The sequence below is a fragment of the Mus pahari genome, chromosome 18 (assembly GCF_900095145.1).
Source record: "Mus pahari chromosome 18, PAHARI_EIJ_v1.1, whole genome shotgun sequence".
Taxonomy (NCBI): Eukaryota; Metazoa; Chordata; class Mammalia; order Rodentia; family Muridae; genus Mus; species Mus pahari.
In genome coordinates, this window is record NC_034607.1 from 55,426,855 (window position 1) to 55,449,575 (window position 22,721).

The 22,721-nt window shown below is 37.3% G+C and overlaps 1 protein-coding gene across 32 annotated transcripts in view; it reads right to left on the reverse strand.

Annotated features, from left to right (window-relative positions):
• Nucleotides 1-2,103: 2,103 nt before the first annotated feature.
• The window catches only part of Nrxn1 (neurexin 1), a 1,070,033-nt gene continuing 1,049,415 nt past the window's right edge, over nucleotides 2,104-22,721 (reverse strand). For all 32 annotated transcript variants that reach the window (XM_029531581.1, XM_029531578.1, XM_029531577.1 and 29 more), the window contains one exon: nucleotides 2,104-5,570. In XM_029531581.1, coding sequence (XP_029387441.1) covers nucleotides 5,263-5,570 — 308 coding nt within the window. In that variant the 3' untranslated portion in view covers nucleotides 2,104-5,262. The remainder of the gene's footprint in view (nucleotides 5,571-22,721) is intronic.

The following is a 22,721-nucleotide window of genomic DNA, read 5'->3' on the forward strand; positions in this document are numbered from 1 at the left end:
AGTCATCTGACTAACTGCAATGCTAGCCCCTTTTGTTTGTTTTTGTTTGTTTGTTTGGTTGGTTGGTTGGTTTGGTTTGGTTTGGTTGTTGCTGTTTCTAACTTCAAAATCCCATAGATTGATCAATTTTCTCTATTTCTCAACTGACTAAATTTTATATTAATTCCTACAGCTAGTAATTTTCAAACCTAGACTTTAGACCCAGATTTATTGTAAATTTTGTGTTAGTAAAAAAATTATTATTGAGGTATTTTAATTTAACTGTAGAGAACTGTTGTAAACAGTTATCATTCAACTGAGCTTGTTTCTGCCCTGTAATATTGATACTTTCAATATCCCATCTTTTACAAAGTGTTGTACTGCTCAGTATGTTCAGAAACCCTTACCATTTTTTTCCCCTGAGGGTGAATTTCATATGGAGGACATTAGAAGCCATTGGAATGCTCTTCTTTCTCATGTCAAATTGCTGTATTGTTTTGAGATATGACATTCAAAAAAGGTGTACTTAACACAATCACAAGACAATCACAATGAAAGCAGATCTAGAGCACCTGAGCCTCTTTGAGGAAAGAAAATGTATCAGAAAGAGATCAAATGTACCTCCTGTCTGGAAATCTTCAAAGCAGTGGCCTAGTCTGGAGGGAATTGGGATGGTCTTGATTGTTCATTGATATAGAATGACTTAGCCCCAGGCCTTTAATCCCAGCACTTGGGAGGCAGAGGCAGGCGGATTTCTGAGTTCGAGGCCAGCCTGGTCTACAAAGTAAGTTCCAGGACAGCCAGGGCTTTACAGAGAAACCCTGTCTCCAAAAAGAAAAAAAAAAAAAAATTANAAAAAAAAAAAGAAAATTATAGAATGACTTAGCCCATGGTGGGCGACACTATTCCCTAGGCAGGAAATCATGAACAGTGTGCAAGAGAAAGCTGACTAAGACAAAACAAACAAAAAATATGTACATGCTTTTATTTCTCATTGCTCCTGATTGTGAATTTGATGTGACTAGTTATGTGAATTCTTGCCTTGACTTCTCCTCACTGATGGATTGTAACCTGGACGGAAACCTCAAGTATACCCTTTTTCCTCTTAGCTTTCTTTGTCAAGCTATTTTTACAGCAATTCAAATGAATGTAGAATAGGCTATGCATTGATTGTAGGCTTTATACAGTTGCAATCTTTGAAATTTCCTATATTTTTAAAGTAAGCTAAATGACAGTCTTTAATTTAAACATTAAGGAAATATGGGTTGTTACTCCTATACATGCCAAATTTGTAGATTAATATTAAGAAATGATGAAAAGCTTTGTAAAAATATATTAATAACCATGAAAGTATGTAGAATGAATGTTGAAACTCATTGCTATGTAAATGGAAGAAAATGTATTATGATTTCATTACAGGAAAGTTGTTTCTACAGATCCAAGGTATTAAAATAATTATCAGCTGTTGGATTAAAAGTAATTGATGGGTTATATGGTTGCAAACAACAAAACTTTGTTTTATGAAAACTGAGCATAACCTTTTTATAGAAATTGTATGTCTATTTGTATGTCAGGATTTGGTAAAGATTTTTTGTCTTTTTTCATTTTGCATGGTTTTTAAACAACAATCTTAACAATGTTTCTTTTTTCTCAAGGCCTTAATTCCGATGAGGTACTATTGTAGTTATCATCTTTCCTGTGCATTTACTTGTACTAGACACATTAGTTCATAGTATCATTATCACCTTATAACTCTGATATTATTCTTAGTATAGGCGAGAGAGAAGGAGTAGGGAAATCACAGCTAATGAGACATTTTTTAGTTAATTACAGGTGTATTTAACTTTAATCCCATTGTAACTTACAGTGTATTTATGACATCAGCATATATTCGTATTATTCTCTGCTAGTTCTGTAATTCTCCATGAAAGCTACATGGAGTGCCTGCATCTTAAGTGTACAAGCAGAGGCACTGATTGAGTAGTAAGCCGCTGAAAGGGGTGTGACAGCATCTTTTCCTGTGTGTGTCTGGGGTAAGATTTCCTTTCAAATTCAGTCTTCTTCACTGCTCTATTCAGTGGCAAATTGCTGTCATGTGCAATTTTTAAAGTCAATAAACCACAGTTGTATTAAGAAATATTTTATTAACAAAACAGTAAATTCCACTTGCTTAGCATTTCCAATAATGGATAAATTGGCCTTGCAACAGAAAAACAAAACGAAACAAACCCCTTAGATATTCAGTCACTAGAAGCACTGGAAGGGTGTGATTGAAGTGACCTTTCCTTGACTTCTTAGGGACGAACCACCTCACACATTATTGTAGTCATCATTGTTGTTTTTAAAGGCAACACATTACATGGATTAAAAAAAGAAGCATAGTCAAACAAAAATGTTACAATCGATGTAGTCAGTTTATGCCAGGCAGTGTGAAAACTCCTGTGAGCTGCAAGTGACACACGGAACCTGATATGTTTAGTATAAAGATTCTTGGGTTGGATTCAAGTCTTTTTCCTTCAAAACATCAGTATCCTCTCTTTTCCTTCTACATTCAGGGGGCAGAAACCTGCTAAGTTTTGTGTAGGTCAGTAAAATTAGATACATATTTTTTTTTTTTTTTTTTTTTTTTTTTTTTACCAGCACTATCAGCTTTTATCAATGAGTGAGATTTTAAAATTCTTGCTGGGAAGAAACACTGAAATCAGTTATAAACAACAAGCCTCCCAGATAGACCATTTAAAAAGTTACAATTCAATTTATTTTTCCACCATTTTTTAGAATCTGTTCAGATGAAATTAGTTTGTGTTAAATAGATACAATGGAATATATATGTATATCTATATAGATATAGATATGTAAATTGGTGGTTTTATGTTCCTTTTTATTTCTCTGGCTTTTCCTGAGTAAGACTGAATGAGAGGGGTAGGTAAAAAGACTTGTGAGATCTTTTAACCTGGCAAATTAAAAATGTATGAAGACCTGAAAGAGAAGAAATGGGTACTGAATTTTAACTTCGTGCCATCTAATTTTTGGGTGATGAAAAGCCTTTAAGACTTCTTACACAATTTCTTGGCAGCAGAACCTCATAGTGATTTGCTATGATATATATGTATTTCTAAGGTAGTGTTATGTCTGAAATCCAGGCCACATCTCGGCATGTTTTTCATCAACTAAAGTATCACAAAAGATGTTTTGCATTTTTTTGCCTTGCTGATTAAAGCAGATTAGAGGTATCTTTTTCTTTTATCAAACCAAATATTATTCTTTTAGATGTTTATGTCATGTGATCAGTTTTTACAGAAGCATCACCCTGCAACCTAAAAATTATTTTTTCACCCTGATAATTTATTGCTATGAACATCATTCAAACATTATGCAAAACAAGTGTGTAACCTATACTTCACTACTACACAGTGTATGTTAAACTTAAACTATGTTAAAGTATATAAATGTAAAACCATAAAAGTTAAAATTAAGTCAATAGTAAACAAATATTGAATGATTTTAGTGGGTAGTAATACAGAATCAAAAATTACTGAGAATACTTTTTTAGTTGAGAAAATGCTTACTTTCCATAAAGCTTGATCACACACACCATGTTCAGAGAATATGTGTAAATTAATGGGAAAAAGTTTTCCATTGCAGCAGCCAGAGTTAACCAACATTATTTATGTAATGCCTTTGGAGTGATGCATATTTATGTAGCCATGTATGGTGATGGATCTCTTTCATTTAAAATAAACGTTCCATTTTACTAGGGACTAAGAACTCAAGGTCTCCTGGAATCAGATCTCAATGAAGCAAATCACCCATTTGTTATAATACCTTGGCACAACTGTACAACTTCACATTTTCAATTTGTCAGTATTTGTGTGTTTTGGTATTCCATCATATATGATGGTTGCCTGTGTGTGTGTGCTTGTGTGTGTGTGTGTGTGTGTGTGTGTGTGTGTGTGTGTCTGTGTGTGTGTATGTCTGTGTGTGTTTGAATGTTAAACACATATAGAAATATGAGTATTTGGGAAAGAGAAAGTTTTATATGATACTTAGGTATATATTTCACCTTCTAATTCACACCTTTCATACAAATACTAAAACTTAATAATGCAACAGAATGAAGGCTATATATGTAAGAAAAGAAGTAGCTGAGTCTTTTTATATACATTCATACATATCTTTCTTAGAATAAACACTACACTGTAATTTTAGTTTAAAAAAGTAAGTAATTGTGGCAATTTATAATGTCGGCAAAAAAATCTGTCTGAAATAATTGTTGCTCCGATGTCATAAAACTCCCTATACTTAGCAACACTTATAACATTGAGTTTACCAAAAATGGCTGAAGAGCAGAGATATATTTTGCATTTTCTATACAACAGGCTATAAAACATCACTTATCACAGTCCAGAAAGCACACAGAGATGGGTTTATATAAACATATGTAATAACATAGTAAGCGTGCATGAAAATTTCCCAATGATTGCATCTATGCCCTCTCATTTTTGTTTTGAAATTTTAGTGTGAAAACGTGCCTTATATTTCACATTTTTGAAAAATAAGGCCTCCATACTTTTTTTTTAATTATTATTCTCTCACAAACAGAAAGGGGCTTTTTTTTTTTCTTTTAACGCGTTCCTGCATTAGTCTTCAAAAAAGAAAAAAAAAGGAAGAAAAAAAGAAGAAAAAAAGCCAGCACTTTGTCTCAAATGCAAGTTCCAACCCCTGCTCCAGTTGTGTCAGCTGACCAACTCCTCATAATCTGCAGATGGTCCCACAAGAAGACTTCTTCTCTGGCACTCCCACTGACTGGCTCCTCAGGAAAGCGCTAGCACTTTGGCTGAATCCAGGATCATAGGTAGCTTCTTTGTGTGTGTTGTGTTTTGTGTTGGTTTTGTGTTGTGCCTCGATGTAATACTCCTTTGCTTTATGAATGCGTGCGGTCCTCACCGTCTTTTAGAACGTTCCAGCAACATAAAGACAAGCAGAGTAAATGAAAACACTGCGGATGTTAGGGAATTTTATTGGCCCCTGTTTTTGTTTTAGTATTTTTTTCCTTCCTTTCTTCTCTCTTTCATTTTTTTTTTTTGTGTATGTTTTTTCTTTTGAGAAACAAGAGCATGAGATACTTGTTTGTTTTTTTTTTTAAAAAGAGTTTTCCCTCCTGATCGCATTCCCTGTCTTCTTTTGTATGTGCTTCATAAAAAGGAAAGTAAATAAGTTTATATTATGTCTCAGATAAAATGAAGACTATTTCTATACAAGTGTCCTTTTCAAATCTTGAGATCAGACATAATACTCCTTATCCTTGTTTTTCTTGTTTTTGTTGGCGCTTTTAGCACTGCTGGGCTGCTTCTCCTTGACCACAGCCCCATTGGACTGTGCTGAGTTACTGATGTAGTTTCGACTCTCATCCACGTGGTATGACCCTTCATCCCGGTTTCTGTACTTGTACATGGCATATAGGAGGATGAGGATGCACAGAGCAGCTGCTGCAACAATCCCCACCACCATGCCAGTGGTACTGCTGGACTCCCGTATCACCTCTGCGGAGCCTGGGTATGGTTCGCGGCCGCCCACTCTGGTGGGGTTGGCTGTAGGAAACAGGATGAAAACAAAGTGATTATTGAGTTTCCTGGACGCTAGCAAAAATGTTAACTTAAGCATCTATTTAAGAGCCTGATGGAATCACACCCACTGCTTTACAGAGTGTTATATCACCAAATTAAGTGTTCACCGTCTCACCGTCTCTACATTGAAAGGACTCAATTCAAGTTCAGAGGGAGACAGATGTTGTCATCTATATTTCCATTCTTTTGACAGATGAATTTAACACTACAGGTCAAATGAGTTTAACAGAACCATTTTCATATCAGGTGAGATATCGGAAACCCAACATCAGACAGTCATGTTGAAGGAAGACGATGAGGCTTCTGGATTCTTAGGGCTAATTCTGGACTCATCGGGACTTAAACAAGGGATATTTTTAGAATTCACTCCACTTTGTGATGGACATGGTATCAAACAATAAAACAATCCAAACATTTCTAAATAGTCCAGTTGTATGTTTCTTAAATTTTATTTCGTGTGTGTGTGTGTGTGTGTGTGTGTGTGTGTGTGTGTGTGTGTGCGTGGTTATGGTAGACACCAGAGGGATTAGTTCCCATGGAGTTGGGGTTACAGGGAGTTGTAAAACAGTTGATCAGAGTGGTAGAAACCAAACTCAGATCCTTTACAATATAGTACAGGTTCTAAAGCACAAAACATGTGTCTAACCCTCATTGCCCTCATTGCCTGCATTATAAAATATAATTGTAGATATATGATTGTAAATAAAGACAGAACTCTTTTCCTTTACTATTGAAAATTCATTTGTCTAGTAAGGATATATGTATCTATACATTGGCAGTGAGCCAGTGATCCTCAAGCTAAGCTTTAATTGTGTATGGTGGGACATTCCTGCAATAAATACCAGCATTTAGCAGCTTTTAGAAGAATGTAGGAATGTAACCTTTCAGGGTTGGTTTGGGGACCAATTTCATAATTCAACTAATGGTAATAAAAGAGGCAATAGCAGAACACTCATCTGGTGTATCGGCTACAAAACCCTCACCCAAACTTCTCCAAGTAGAGGGCAAGTCCTCTCTTGGTCCAAGTGTTGGACTACAGGATGTCTGATGTCTTCTCCGAGGTCTAGGAGGACACTGAAGTTGCTCACAGAACACAAAGAAAATTGTAGGGATGTAGTAGTACTAAGAATATGTAAACGGTCAGCTTTGTGCTTCCTGCCTCCAAAGCATGGAAGTCAGAGAAAACTGCCTCTCTGTCCTTGACCTCGAAACATTTTCTCTATAGCTTTTTACTTTTTGTTTCTTTTCTTTGATTCCCCATTCTTTACCTTATCCTACAGAGGGAAAACTAAAAGATGACTTTTCTGTTGTAGTGGGTTAAGAATACTGTAACTTTCAGAGTGTGCACACTGCTTTTACACAATCTCAAGATTCCAAAGTTACATTGAACATATTTCTGTAAATACATATTTGAGTGTGCATGCTTCTACAACAGTACCCGTTAATTACTTGGAAACATTTACTAATGCTCAAAGCCCTGTTTTGAAAGCCCACTTTATAGGTGGGAAAGATTTCTTCCAAGATAAAGACATGCAGATAAGTCTAACTACCTGTGTTCAACCTCCAGATCATACCTGATAGAAGGGAAGAACATGTGTTTGCAAGTAGTCATCTGACCTACATAAACTCACTGTCACATACATGAGCTTGCACACACACACACACACACACACACACACACACACACACACACACACACTTTAATAAAAACTTTAAAAGGAGAAACTACATTTGCAAACATCACTAAAACCTCTTCTGCATTAGGGCTTTTGCTGTTAAGTTTCTTTTCCTCCATCAAATAAAGCCTCACTAACATGGATGCTTATAAAGCCATGGTTTTCAGTCTCAAAGTAGCAAGGAGCTCAGCTCTGCACCTACAGAATGGAGCAAGGGGAAGCCAGTGCTGATTCTGTCACTGTTTTACAAAAGGCCTTGTAATGCTAAAAATCTCCCAGTTGCTTCTGTGGCCAAGGTGGAGAGGAACAAAGATTATAATCCACCCTATTTGATTACAGAAATTAATTTCTCCTGAAAAGCCTGCTGCAGTAACTTTGTCAGCACCAGGCAAACCAAAGGCGGCACTTTCTCTTTAAATACAGTCATCTTTGCCAAAGTGTGCCAATTAGCTCAGCTGCTAGCTTTAGCTAAGTGACAACTTTCTGTGTGTGCCTTTGGCACGGTGCTCCTTTATCATGGTGTCTCAAGAGCTGAAAAAGTAATTGTATTTAAATGTTACCTAAATCATTTTATTCCTGTACCTGATGGAGGAATGCTGAAACACATTTTCACAATAATTTTACTCTTTCAAAAAGAAATGAAGGGATAATGAACTAGAATCCTAATCATTTAGCTCATTATATTACAACTTCGGGGCTTTAATGGGATTCAAGGTTTGAATTCAATACACTAACAATGCATGTATGTGTGTACGCACAATTAGGAACTGGGTTAGATACTTTAATGCTAGAATATTAATGTCATTTTTTTTCTCAAACATATCTGATATGGCTTTAGAACAACTGTGCAAGCAGAGCTCAAAAGAGGTATGTGCTCCCTCTAGAAGGAGATCACAAAGACACAAGCAAACTCTGAATTTTGCCCTATAAGCATTTGATAAGCTGTTTAAGAAATGTACTTTCCCATTCTGCAACACCAGCCAAAATGCTTAAGTCACATGAGAGCTAAAAATAGCTCTGCCTAACCCACATTAAGAGAATCTAAATATAATAATTTTAAAATAAAAAAAAAACACTCCCCAGAAAACTAAAATTGAAATCCAATGAAAAAAAAGTCTTCTCATGCATTTTATTTACATTAAAAAAATTTAACAGCCATTAAAATAGGTGTTCTTATAAAGCTGCTTAGACTATATAGCTGTTCCCATGTCTGCTTGATTAAACAATAATTACTTCTCTTTATGTCTCAAATCTTTCTTAAGGCTAAATGATATATCCATTAACTTTTGCTATATTGTCAAAGTAATTTGTGTGAGTGAGAACTCTCTTCCCTATAGATGTATAATAACAGGCCAAATAACTTTAAATACATTTATGAATTAAAAATAAAGTCACTAATGCTTTATTTTGATGTTCACTGAAAAAATCTGAGTATATTTCATATTAATTCAAATGCTTTAAATGTATGAGTGATACTGAGGCTAAATTCCCTATAATATAATATGTTCCAAAAATACACAGAGTAGAAGGGTAGCCATATATTAACCACCCATAAGAAAAATAGCTTAATCAGAGGAATGCATAATTAATCTATATATTTCATGGGTTGAAGAATTTTGCATTTTCACACTTCATAATAACACAAAATGCAACATTTCTAATGGTTATAATGATCAGAATTGTTCTTTTTTGAGCCCCTGTAAAAGCGGTATGAATGAACTTCTCTCTTATCCAATCTCCACTTTGTCACAGCATATGACAGAAATAAATGTTTAAAACAAAACAAAACAAAACAACCCCCCCCCAAAAAAAAATGAAAACTGGGCAGTAAAAGCACTCGCCTTTGATCCCAGCACTCAGGAGGCAGAGGCATGCACATCTCTAGGGCAGCCATGTCTATACAGAGAAATCCTGTTTACAAAAGCCAAATAATGATGATGATGAGGAAGAGAATGAGGATGAGGAGGAAAAGGGGGAGGGGAGGGGGGAGGAGGAGGAGGAGGGGAGGGGGAAGAAAGGAGAAGGAATAATAACATACAGATAAGATTTAAGTTTAGAATGGTCAAAAATGAACTCTGATACGAAGGTACATATAGATTGTTAGAGCTGGTTCATCACACTTAGCCTTAGAGCACACCGGATCTATATCAGTGGTAAACTCCATGGGACTCGTGGTGGTCTCAAAAGGAGCCAAGAAGTGGACATGATGTGGTATGACTAGAAATGGAAATGCATTAAATCTCACTGGTTATATATATTTCACTTTAAGGCTAGGTGGCCATTAAGGGGGAAATGAGTAGGTGAGTCTCCAAAGTATTTATGCCCTGACTCATAGAATTAAACAAACAAACAAACAAACAAACAAATGCATGAATTATGGATGTATGAAAACGTAATTCCAACATATTATATTGTGCAAACTTCCTCATGTCTTAGCCACTTCCTCTACTCTGTAGAAGAACATGTGGAGTTACATCATTATCTCACAGAATCAGCGAAAGCAATCCCTCATCTCTACATGCTGAGCTAAAGGTCAAAGAAAAGGTGGTTTTGAATTCTGTTCTCGTCCCTCTTCACTCTGTTTTTCGCTCCTTCCTTTTTCCTCTCCTCATCGCCTGTGTATCTTCTGCCCTCTCTCTACTGTCCTCCATTAAGACAATAACTAAGCATTTTGACATGGTCTGTTTTGGTCCAGCACACTGATGTGGTCCAATCTTGCCTGCTTGGTCTACACCTTTCACAGTCAGATTAATACTGTGGACCTTACATGAGCACATACCTTTGAGTGTTAGGAAGGCTAACATATTTCTCTATCACCCTTCTCAGAGGAAGACTCCAGCAATAGAAAACCTAAATGATGTGTTATGTCAAAATAATATCTGTACTTGCCACTTAAATTTTTAAGTGATATTTTAAAATTTTAATCTATCTTTATGTTGCTGCCTCATGTCTTTCTCAGTTTGTCTTCTCTTCTTCGCTACCTTTCTCTCCCAGGTCCTGACTGTCCCTGAGGATGGCTCCTGTGAGGGTATGCCTGGTGAGACTTTCCCCTCCATGGGGAGGAGAGGAAGCTGGTGAGGATAGCAGATTTAGAGCTTGGCCTGTTGAGATTCTTCTATTATTAAGCAAAGTGATAAGCAAATGACAGAACTTATTGTCAACCTGCCAAGTGCAAAGCACAATATAAAATATTCTTTATTGTCTAAAATGGAAAATGTGGATCCTTCATCTGCATGATCTTTATGTTTTATACTGACAGTTTTTTAAACTCAGCTTCCAACTTTATTTACAGGTAAAGTTATATGCTTTACCTAAACAAATGATATTTTTTGGCTTACTTTAAAACATTCTATCCTGGAATGGTGGTTTACACTTTGAATCTCTGTTCTGGGGTGGCAGTGGCAGGTGGATTTCTGTGAGTTCATGGTCAGCCTGGTCTATATTGCAAGGTCCAGTCAGCAAGAGATATAAGGTAAAAAACAAAACAACAACAACAAAAAAATGAAATAAAACCACCTCAAGCCACTCTATGTGGATGGTGACATCACAGCATGGGGGTGCATCAAGGCAAGGGCCTCTGAATCAGCCTCAGGACTCCACTGGCTTGTCTGCACCAGTTACACTTTAGAATATGAAAATCGAGAGTATAAAATTCACAATGGCTCTGTAAGAACCTTATGTTCTAAAATAATTGTTCTAAAAGGCAAAGTTCTGAAAGTAAATAATTTTTTTTTCCAAAATTGTTAGGTTACTATTGGAAATATTGGGCACCTTGGTTACTCTTTTTGAGACTGGAAAAACAGCAATTACATCTCTTTTTCTCTTCCTTCTCTTTCTTTTGTTTTTGGGGCCAAATCCCACATTTCCCAAGCTTGTCTCCAGCTCTATAATTGTAGCCAAGGCTAACACTGAATGCCTCTCCTTCCTGTCTGTACCTTTTAGAGGCTGAGATACATGCACTTGATCCATGAAGTGCTAGGGATTGACCCTACATGTTAAATTAGCACTTCCTACATGTTAAATAAGCACTCAACCAACCGAGTCATATTTTAGCCCCTAAGTATTCTTATTGAAAAATAAAGTGGAGTGTCAGGCATGTGGGCTCAAAGGTGAGTGTTGGTACGTTGGTACTCTGTCTGGACTCCACCCCCACAGTTACCTGGCAGCAGGAGGTATGCTCCTACCCACAGTTCCCTGGCAGCAGCTAGGAAGGCCTGGTGTACTAGAAAAGGCTGCTTGCTCCCCCCCTCTCTCTTACTCTTACTCTCTTGCCTTTATGGCCTTGCTCCCCCTCTCTCCCTATTCCCTTCTCCCCTCTCTCCACGTGGTCATGACCAGTCTCTACTTCTCTACTCTCTCCCTCTCTCTGCTTTTCTCTGTCTCTACTACCCTCCTAACCCCTCTCCCCATGCACTGAATATATTCTGGACTATACTGTCATGTGGCTGTTCCCTCACGGGGAAGGAATGCCTTGGCATGGGTCCACTGAGACATCCCCTTCCTCCATACCTCACCACACCCTCATAAAACACATTTTTATATTCCTTTACCTTTTTATAATCACAGCAGTTAGGAGTGCATCCTGCTCTTATGAAAGACCCGTGCATTCTTCCTATCACCCCTGTCAGATGTGTGACAACTGCTTGTGATTCCAGTTCTCATCTCCAACTTCTGATTGCCACAGGTATTTCACTCACTTGTATGTACCCACAGTTAACATATAAGTTTAAAGAATAATAAAGCTAGGAAAGAGAAGCTTCTTCAGTGAGGGTGGAAGCTGTGCTAATTTATAAGCATCGGGGTGAGTGTTCTGAAGGCAGTTTAACATATCATCACTGTGTACATGTATGACATTCTCAAAGAATAAACGAAAACCAAAGTGACACTAGACATCCTGAAAAGCAGTGGCAGTCTATTAGACATTATCCCGTTATTCCCGAGCCCCGGGAGTTTTACACAGTAGCAGTCAAATCAGTAAAGTGAATAAAATAAGATAAAATAAAATTAAAAACCTGATCTTCATTATGTTTTTCAAAAGAGAAATGGTACGTAAGGTCCCAATCCAAAAGACCTAGTCTGGGGGCGTTCTGTGGTAGTGGACAGGGATACTTTATATTTCCAGTAATAAGTTTGCCAAGGCAGTGACATGCCATAATATGTTCTTTTTATCACTCAAATTGCCATTTTTATGAAACCATTTTGTACACTTGAACGAGTAGTTCCTCCACTATAATCTTATTATATTTATTTTGTTTCCAGAATTCTCTTTCAGGGTAACTGTGTAGTTTCCAGGCTGGTTTTATTTCACCAATATACACTACTAATGTATAGTTTCATCATCAAGCACAACCCTGTCACATCCAAGAGGAAGCATGTGCCTCTCTATGTGCCTCTCTGTAGACGGATGCCAGTGCACACTCAACATGTGAGCTTTAAGAAAGACAGCTGTAAGAAATTGCCAGTCCTAAGGAATAATGAAGAGTAAAGCATACCAATGATAAAAATGGAATGTGAGCTATGTATTTTGGAAGTAGAAGAGCATATATAGGATCATAAAACTCCAGACTATACATTTATCATTTCGGTAACTAGAATTATTAGGTGGCTATCTTAAACTGCAATGATCCTTAAAAAAAAAAAAAAAACTATTGGCAAGATGTGTAGATTGGATTTTTTGTAAAGAATCTTTTAGTAGTCTTCCTGGTTTTATCATAGATCTAACTGAAAGTAATTACATCCACATTTCTATCTCTATCCCATTTAGGAAAATCATCTCTTTAAAATAATCTCACTGGAACAGATCTCCACACTGTGTCTTCGATATGGATGTTATTATAATTTAAGGCAGGACTTGAAAATGGTTTCAGATTGATGGGGAAGGTTTGACTTTTCCCACACCCATTTTCATTAATACTGTGAAAAGAAAATTGGAGCTGTAGGCTCATGTGGTGCTTGACAATTGAGATTAGTACAATTTTTTTTCTCTCCTATGTCTAACAACAAAAGGGGGCTATTATTTTTCTCATTTTTGTCCTTCATTATAACATAGGGCAACATAAGCCCTCATGATGTGATCAGTCTGAAGAAGGCAGATTTATACATCACATTTGCAGCAGGAAAGGCACAGTAATGTACACAATATATTTGAGTTTCAACCTTTACTGGGGTTTTGTGAGAAATGATAGCTGTTCTGCATTTCAAATTATACTCTTTTGTCTGTCCAGCAATGCCCATGTCTTAAGTCTTCTGCAGCTCACTCTTCATGTGTGAATAGGAGGAAAGGGGATGCAGGATGACTTTTGAGTTTCCTCAGTGAATTAGAGATAGACTATGCATAAGGGATCAAGACAACACTGGAATCTGATTGGCTATGGGATATATGATATTTTTCTCTGCTCCTTTCCAAACTTTCAAACCCCATGTTTAAAGGAAGGATTGTGAGCCACCATTCTGAGATCAAGAGGATCATTATCTTCTCTTAAAAGCAAGGGTTTACATGAATAAGGATGCTAGGCACAGAGCTTATTATGTGCCTTTGTAACAGTCACTGTCGGGTGCTGCCTCAATTGGTGTCTCATGAAAAAGACAGAACAGTGAAAGACTATATGCTCTATGACTTTTCTTACATGTAAGAGGAATATACACAAAAGCATATCATCTTATGTAGGGGAGACCATAGAATCAAGGCATTTTCAGGCTGCTGTATTTATAAACTATATGTTCATAGTTTCAACCATCTACGCTTTTGTAGAATCTTCATAAGGCAATTAAATCCATTTAATTATATAAAAACACTTGAAAGCATCATGGTGTACATGAACAAACAAGAAATTCTAGTATCTCACGGTCCTTGGAGGTTCACTCACAGCTGCCTATTCAACTTTGCCATTTATTTATTTACTTAGGCAGATACAGCCATAGCATCATTGCTATTCTCAAGTCCCCACATGTAAAAGAAAGTTCTACTTCTCTATTACCCATAGGCTCATTTTCTTTCTTTCTTTCTTAATAGTATATATTTATCCTTCATGAAGTGTGCTCTAAGAATCACCTTCCCCGCCCCCGCTCTGGTATATATGAGCTCTTGTGCTCATATCCCTGCCCCATCACGGAAATGTAAAGTTACATACTTGGATATTTGATTTTGAAGTAGTAACAGCACAGGTAGAACCATCCAGAAGAAGGAAAGATTTTATTCTGTAGAAAACAAACTGGAGTGGCTACAGAACCATTGATTTGGGAAAGTGAGCAGCTGTTTCAAAGTGAACTAAACCATATCACGGTAGACAGAAGAACAAGCCATAAGTATAAAGCCACTAACAAGATAAAAGTGAGATCACTAACAAGGTAAAAGTGCAAGGGAAAAGCGAGGAGAGGCAGTAGCTGTAAACAGGAGTAAATACCTCTAAGATACAAGGGAACATGCATCAATAGATGAAAAGCAGAGTCCATTAGAGGACGAGCGAGAACACACACAGGTAATGGTTTGAGGAGGTCAGTGGTGCTGCCAATGACTTCCCACTCTTATAGGACAGAGTCCAGGAACGTTTATGAAATTCAAAGTAAATGAACAGTCTTATTATTAATGAACAGCACGTATTATTCATTCTACTGCAGAGTCTGGAGTGTGCTGAAATTTTAACGAAATGTTCCAATTCTATTAGACTTCAACCCATTTCAGACTAGTTTGTATGTTCTTGGAGACAGTTTTCTGTCACTCTGATTCTGATGATTTTCTGTCACTCTGATTCTGATGGTTTTCTGTCACTCGGATTCTTAGTATTTTGTCTACTTTCCAACTTCTACTGGAGACTAAACAAGCCTGCTGCAAAGGATGTACGCTTTCTATCAGATTATGGGAAGAGATTGGTCCTGCAAGATGGGTTAGTGGATAATGTACTTGGCACGCATAATCCCGTGTACCAGGAAAGAAAGAACTAAGTACACAAAGTTGTCCTTTGACCTCTGTATATGTGCTGTGTGCACACGCCCACTCACACATTATATACACACACAGGCACACACATTCAATAATAAGAAAGTTTGTTAGGAAAATATACTATTCCCTCTATACATCCGTAACCTCCACTTCCTATATACTACCTAACATGGGAGTGGACAGGTGGAAGAAGTGGGATCAATAGTCATTCACACAAACACCACACTGCTTTGTCTAAACTTCCTAATACGCTGTTTAATTTTGGTGTCTGAAGTCACTCAGTTATTCAGTTAGTCAAGTTAGCAAGTTCATTTAACCATTTGGGTTCCCCATTTATGGCCACAGCATGTTTATCAAGGCAGCTGAGCAATTGCGGAAGTTTTCAGACTTCTCAGACCCTGGAGCTAGGAATGTATGAAGAACATGATCATAGTAGAAATAGGGCACCATGATAACAGATAGCACACAGTTCACCGTGTATGTGAGCACATGTGCTTGGATATGTGGATATTGTAATACTCTCCCAGCTCCCTGACAGAAAGTGAAAGCTAACATTTTGTTTTACATAATTTTTATAAGAAAGGGCAGAACTTTGAAAAAAAAAAAACTCCATGGCCTCTTTCCTGAAACCTCAGATGCACTTTACATAAATATGCAGTAATAGCAAAGGCCCTCATCTCTCACCCAATAGCATCCATCCACGGTGGGTATTTCTGATACTAAGTAATCATTAGCAGATGCTCGAGGCAGCTCCAACCATGCTTGATTCACTGTAAAACCTGAAGTTATTTTTCTATTTTACTAAGCAAACAATTTTTGCCTTTCCTAGTTATTGCTAAGTAGGCTCTCTGCTGTGTTCTCTGTACATGTTATCAGATTTATTTCCCACATGCCAGAGCTCTGCAGCTATGTGCATTAAAGGAAAGGAAATAGTTTCAAAGAACTTAGGTAATTTAGGCTTCCTCAGCCTGAGGTCTGTGACTATTACACTCTCTTCTATTTAATGCATCTACACACATGATTGCAGAGTAATTTGTTGTCATTTCGTACCTGAGCAGTTGTTACACATAACAGCAGGCACCTGCGCTAAGCAGCTGTGTGCCACTGCCTCTCCTAGTCATATCCCCTTCTCTTCCCATAGTCTACCTGTCCTTTGCTTCTGAAGTTTTGCATGACCTCTGAATGGTCCATATATAATGCAGATGGAGTAAGATAATTAAGTATTAAGTATTAAGCATTTGTTTCTAGCCTAAAACCTGTGCTTAACTTGGTATAATAGTGGTGATCAACATATTATCCTTGGCCAAGTCTATATTTCTTCCTCAGAACATGATGGTAACACCTGAATTGTATAGCACCAAGGGTCATTATGAGATTCAGAGCAGTTAAGATAGGAAATTGTCAACTGCTGTGAAATTATTAAAGGTCTTTATAGCCAGGCGTGGTGGTGCATGCCTTTAATCCCAGCACTCAGGAGGCAGAGGCAGGCGGATTTCTGAGTTAGAGGCCAGCATGGTCTACAAAGTGAGTTCAAGGACAGCCAGGGCTATACAGAGAAACCCTGTCTTGAAAAAACAAAAATAAATAAATAAATAAAATAAAAAGGTCTTTATAAAATCACTATGTCCTTATTACTTTCTCTATGGCTTTCTTACAAAAGGTGCTGCTTTGGCAGCTGGCCCAGCAACTAGACAGTCAGCACTAGACAGAGTTGTCCGTGGTTTGCTCAGCCGTAGCCATGATGACCAGAGACCTTTTCTGTGTAGGCACAGAATTCACAGAGTACTTCCCTTCTGTGAATTGAGGCTTTGTGATGTTAGGTGCCAAAATGATCATCTATATTGTACTGTGTTGATTCAAACTGATAACTATAGCACTATAGGTGGGGCACGGGCTTGCTTAACTGAGAGGCATCCTATCTTTAATGGATCAGAGTTCCTTGGACATTACTATTGATGTGAATTATCCCATCTTTCATATTTTTATTGTGATAGTCTATATTTTTAGATATTCAGAAAACTATCACCTATCCTCTGTTTTACTCTCTGGTGGGAACTATTCTCTTGGAAGTAAGAACTCTTTTGATAAGGATTTAGTTTCTTTTTTAAACGTTCCCTTCTCTTTTCTCTCCTGATCTGATGATCCATGATATGATCTGGATGAAATCCAGGGAAGAGTCTTTCTTGTGAGTGCAGAGTCTGAGGTACCCCACTAGGGGGTCTATAGAACATTCTTTGAAGGCACAGGATTCCTGGGTACTAGAGTGTAGAGTGCAGGTCTCCTGATTTAGGACTGGATATATTCACCTTGGAGGGCGTCGGCATCTCTATATTCAAATCACGGAGCTATTGTTGGCTCAATTTTCTTTTATTGGGAAATATCAGATTCCTTTTGGGTTAAATTATAATAGCCAAGTTAAAAAAAATTAGATAACTCCCTCCCCCCTGGTGTATTATAGGAGGGCCTATCAAGACTAGACTGAGAAAGCACGTCAGACAAGGAATCCATTACAGTGGCAGGAGGTGGATCTTGGATGGGTGGAGGTGGCCAGTAAGGTGTGTTGTATCTGTGAAAGTATTAGGAATGTAAAGCAGGAAATATTAATCATCGTTTGTCTCAAAAGCTCTTTAAGGCAAAACTCTAGGTTTTTTTCTTCCCAAAATAAGAAGAGCTGCCGATGTGTATATTTTCCCCACTGAAGCAGAATAATATCAAGCTGAGGTGTAGACCTTGTCTTACTGAGTTGTAATTGTTCATAAGCAAGAGCTACATAGTGGTGAACTTTAGAAGTACTTTATGCTAGATGCTAAAATGCCCACTGTTAACATTTGCTTTAGGTAAGGAAAGTAGATTTATTTCCATTGATTTACTCTTTATTTGCTATCTTTTTTTTTAAACTTATTTGTTATTTGCTTATGTACTCTAGTGCAAATAACAGCAATTTTCTATCAATGTTTTACATATAGCAGACTACAAAGAGCTCTTTACACTCTCAGTCTTATTATTATCAGCACAATAATATATCATATTGAATATTATCCATGCCATTTTGTAGGCCCTAAAAATCAGGTGGGCAGGTTCAATGATCTGCTTTTGACTGTCCATTAGCAGGATGGACAGAGATTTGAACTCAGATACCCAGATCCCCCACGTTCACTCAATGAAACAAAAGCTTCTAGCATTTCCAGATATAGCCAATTCATGCTTGTTTTTCTTGTTTAAAAATGTTTACTGTTATTTTTAATGTGTTTGACTGTTGCACTGGTATTTTAAACACATATGTTTTTTTAAACTGGACAATTTACTGAAGCCTTTCTTGTTTTGTTACCACTACCAGGCTTGTGTAACAGTATGTGACTGATCTGATAATGATGACGGTGAACTCTTTAACATATCAGTGTGTACAGATGAGACCTGCAAGCTGGTGCCAAAGGTAATATTTGCTGCCCTTAGGAGCCTATGAGCTGATGGCAAGAAGATATCTTGGCTCTTCATGGAGGCAACATCACCTGTGGAGCAGAATTCAAAATATGCCTGCTGACCCCTCATAACATCGGAGGAAATGGAATGAATAATGTACCGTGAAATTCCATAGGAAACAAACTTTGTTATCAAAATAGGAATTTGACAAATTACAATAGAAAAACGGCTTCTTTTTTCTCGGGATTTAGGTTTTCAGGAGAGACGGCCTCGGACTACATCTTTCTGTCTGCATTATATTTCTCCTCTCATGGTTGGTGAGTTTTTAGAGTGTGGAAATGCATGGCATTTTCTCCTTCCAAAGCACAAGAAGTTACAAGTCTTCAGGAAGACTTTGTGGCAATTTAAGATTTTTTAATAAAGTGATATAAAACAAGTTTATGCTTCTATGCTGGACATATATTGGGTGCTTAAAAACTTATTCTGTGGCCCTTAGTGAACATGTACTATTTAGTGTAGTAAGTCACTGTGTTAGCATATATATATATATATATATATATATATATATATATATATGCATATATAATGTTTTCAAGTGTAACCAAAGTTAATGTTAGTGTATATGGTAATTATAAAAGCAGTTAATCATGTGTTGGTTGACACTTTTTAATACTTTTTGGACAATGTCTCCTGTAATCCCTGTCAGCTTGAATTTACTCTGCAGTTGAGGTTGACAAGGACTGTCTGATTCTCCTGCCTCTTTTAAACGTTAATAAAATTATTCCTGAGCTTTCTTCTCTGGGCAATTCTTCTATTAATGAGACTAGAAACTAAGAGAGGTCTCACATATAGTCTAGCTACTGACATAATTCTGGGGAAGGGAAATCTGGACAGTTTACCTTGGGTTGACTCAACAACAGACAGGTTTTCTCCTGTGCCCTGATTTCTAACATTTCTTTCTATAGAGCACTTGCAATTCTAAATGCTTTTTTCTGGTTGTTTGATATGTAAATATTTTTAAAGCCTCTCTCCAGTTTGAAGAACCCAATCTACTTACATGAAGGACCTGGGAACCATCATTTTGTAATGTCAACCTCGAAGGAGGCAATGCCTTCATTTTCCAGTTCCTTCTGGGAAAGCTCAGGGAGTTTATCTTGCTCATACCTTAGCTTAATCTAGCTAAGGTATGAGCAAGAGAAACTTCTTTTGGCTAAAACCATAGGCCCCAAGTAATCACCCCACTCCCCATATTTCCATCCTTTCTCTTCAAAACTGTGCCTCCTTGTTTCACACGCCCATAAATCCTGAGCTCAGGCAGAATTCTAACACTCCCCCATTACAATGACTTGAAATAAGATTTCCTTGCAGCTTAAATTCCTTTAATATACATTTTCATTCCAACATACAAGTTTAGAAAAGTGGGAATGATAAAGGGTAGGGTTTAGCTTAGAGGTAGTACAGTTGCCAAGGGTAAGAGAGGGGACTGCAGACTCATCTCAGTCCAGGGAAGGGAGAGAGAGGTGAGGAGAGAGTCCAGGGAAAGCAGGAAAGAAAGTGGGAAGGAAGGAAAGGAGGTTACGAATGAAATAAATCCCATTCTTCTATGATGACCATATTTTATTTACTTTTACCTTATTATTCTGGAGACTTAAATTTATATATAGTAAAGACAAAAAAGTCACCCAAACAAAAAAATAGCCTTAGGCCAGGATATTGAATGCTAATAACACATTCATCAGTGCCACACTTGAGCTACCTGTCCTGCATGGTGCCTGGCCTTCCACACTGACTGGGCGTGTGGCTCAGGAGATGTTCTCATGTTCCTGAAAATGGAATATATTTCATTCTATTTTTCTGGCTGTAGCTCAAAATTCTCCATTTTAACAGCAATATGTTGGGTATTATTGGCTAATTAGAATCACTTTTGAATAATTACATAATAAATAGCCCACATTTAAATGAAGAACAAAATTATCCTCTAATCAGGCACAAAAATGCGGCCTAATAAATGATATATTTCTTTAAATGACTGAGATTACTTATTTAATGAAAAGATGCAGCTTGTTCAATATACATATTTTTATCCCTAATGGTTAATGGGAACAGTTCAATAGAAATTCCTTGATCTTTTCTCAAAATAGCATACTGGAAAACCACTCAAAATTGCATAGTAATTGTACCAAATTTTCCTTAATGAATAGTAATGCATGTAAAGGACCTTTTGCCATCAAATTTAAATTTATTCCAGAGGATTATTTAAATGAACATTTTAAAAGCTATTTTGTATTTGTGAGGTTCCTAATTTTTTTAAAGCACACACTGCATTTCAAGAATGTAAAAACCCATTTTCTCTTAACGAGAATAGTCAGCTAGGTAAAACCTTCGTAACAATCTCTCCAAATATCCCCAACTTAGTATTTTTCTAAGGACTAAGAACAATGATGAGCATAGGGTCAGCCTTCACTACATCTAAAAGATTATAATTACTCTAACATTTGAGTTCTGGTCTATGAAATGTAACTGATGTCCAATCAAAGTCTGTTTACAGTTGATGATCTGACAGCTCATCTCAACTCCACTGCCTCAGACAAAGTATAAAAGATCTCTCATACATGTGCATGCGTGTGCGTGTGTGAAGTGAAAGAGAATAAGAGAGAGAGAGAGAGAGAGAGAGAGAGAGAGAGAGAGAGAGAGAGAGAGAGGGAGAGAGAAGGGGCTCGTAGCTGTGTGGAGTGAAACTATGGTTTGCTTAGTCGGGAAGTCTTCCAGTGATTAATCAGCTATCCATCCTTAAATACAAAGAGATTTGTCATGCTATCCTCACTATTGTAAATATAAGAGGAAGGAGGGAGCTAAATTTGTTTTCACTGGATTAAATTGAAGTTATTCACCAGGAAGCTTCCACACCAAAATCATTATTTTCTCTGAAGGTCTTAAATATCATTATGGAAATCACACTTCCAGATTTCACCTATGAATATGGGGAAAGTATTCTGTTTAACAGAAGACACAAAACTAACATGGATGCATAGGATCTAAGAATTTAAGGGAGTTTGTTAACTAAACAAACCTGAAACAAAAAGGTGTCAGTGAAATCCATTTCACTAATGCTTATTTTTGTCAAAGAGACAGGGCATTTGTATACTTATATACTTACACTATCATAAAAATAACAACAGGGAACACTCAAAAACACATACTAGATCAAGCCATTGCCATTCAAAATATTTCCTGCTGAATCTATCCACTCTTTTTTTGTTTTGTTTTGTTTTTTTGTTTGTTTGTTTGTTTGTTTTTCAAGACAGGGTTTCTCTGTATAACCCTGGCTGTCCTGGAACTCACTTTGTAGACCACCTGCCTGCCTCTGCCTCTGCCTCCCAAGTGCTGGGGTTAAAGACATGCGCCACCACACCTGGCTGAATCTATCCACTCTTAAGAGCACACGCCTTGCATGAGGGGAAACCACAATAGGTGCACGTGGGTTTCTGTTTATCTTTTACTTTTTTCCAGAGGAAACTCATGTGGAGGGTAATTCATCTGTCAGTGTCCTTGTGCATAAAGAAGGCATTTCTGGACATCGATGGCCTGTGACCAGTGGAAGCATGAGGTTTCAGCCCGAGGAAAGGATTCTGTCAGCTGTCTTACATTGCCCGCCTGTCCTTTTGTATTCTAAACCCTGACTGTACCAGTGGAGCGATCATCCAATTCTCATCACGCAGGGCAGTGTGGCTGGAATCAATTGTAATTGAGTTCCATGTGTTCCCACCCAGGGGGCTGTCCCTGATCTAGTTTCAACATCTAGCTCTGTTCCCATCAGGAGGTCCGAGTGGCTTCATCAGTTGCCCATCTGTTTCAGACAGAAAAAGTAACAGTATTATGTAGAGGGGAAAAATAGCATGGATATTACTTTTATAGAAATGAAATGGAAAAAAGTAAAAGCTGCCATTTATACTTGATATTATTCCAGGCATTGCAGTAATTATCTTAAATAATTCACTTTTAATGCCTGGGGGAAAAAAAAAAAAAGAAGGACCTGAAATTCAGAGGAAAAAATAAAGAAAAAGAAAAAAAGTATAAAAT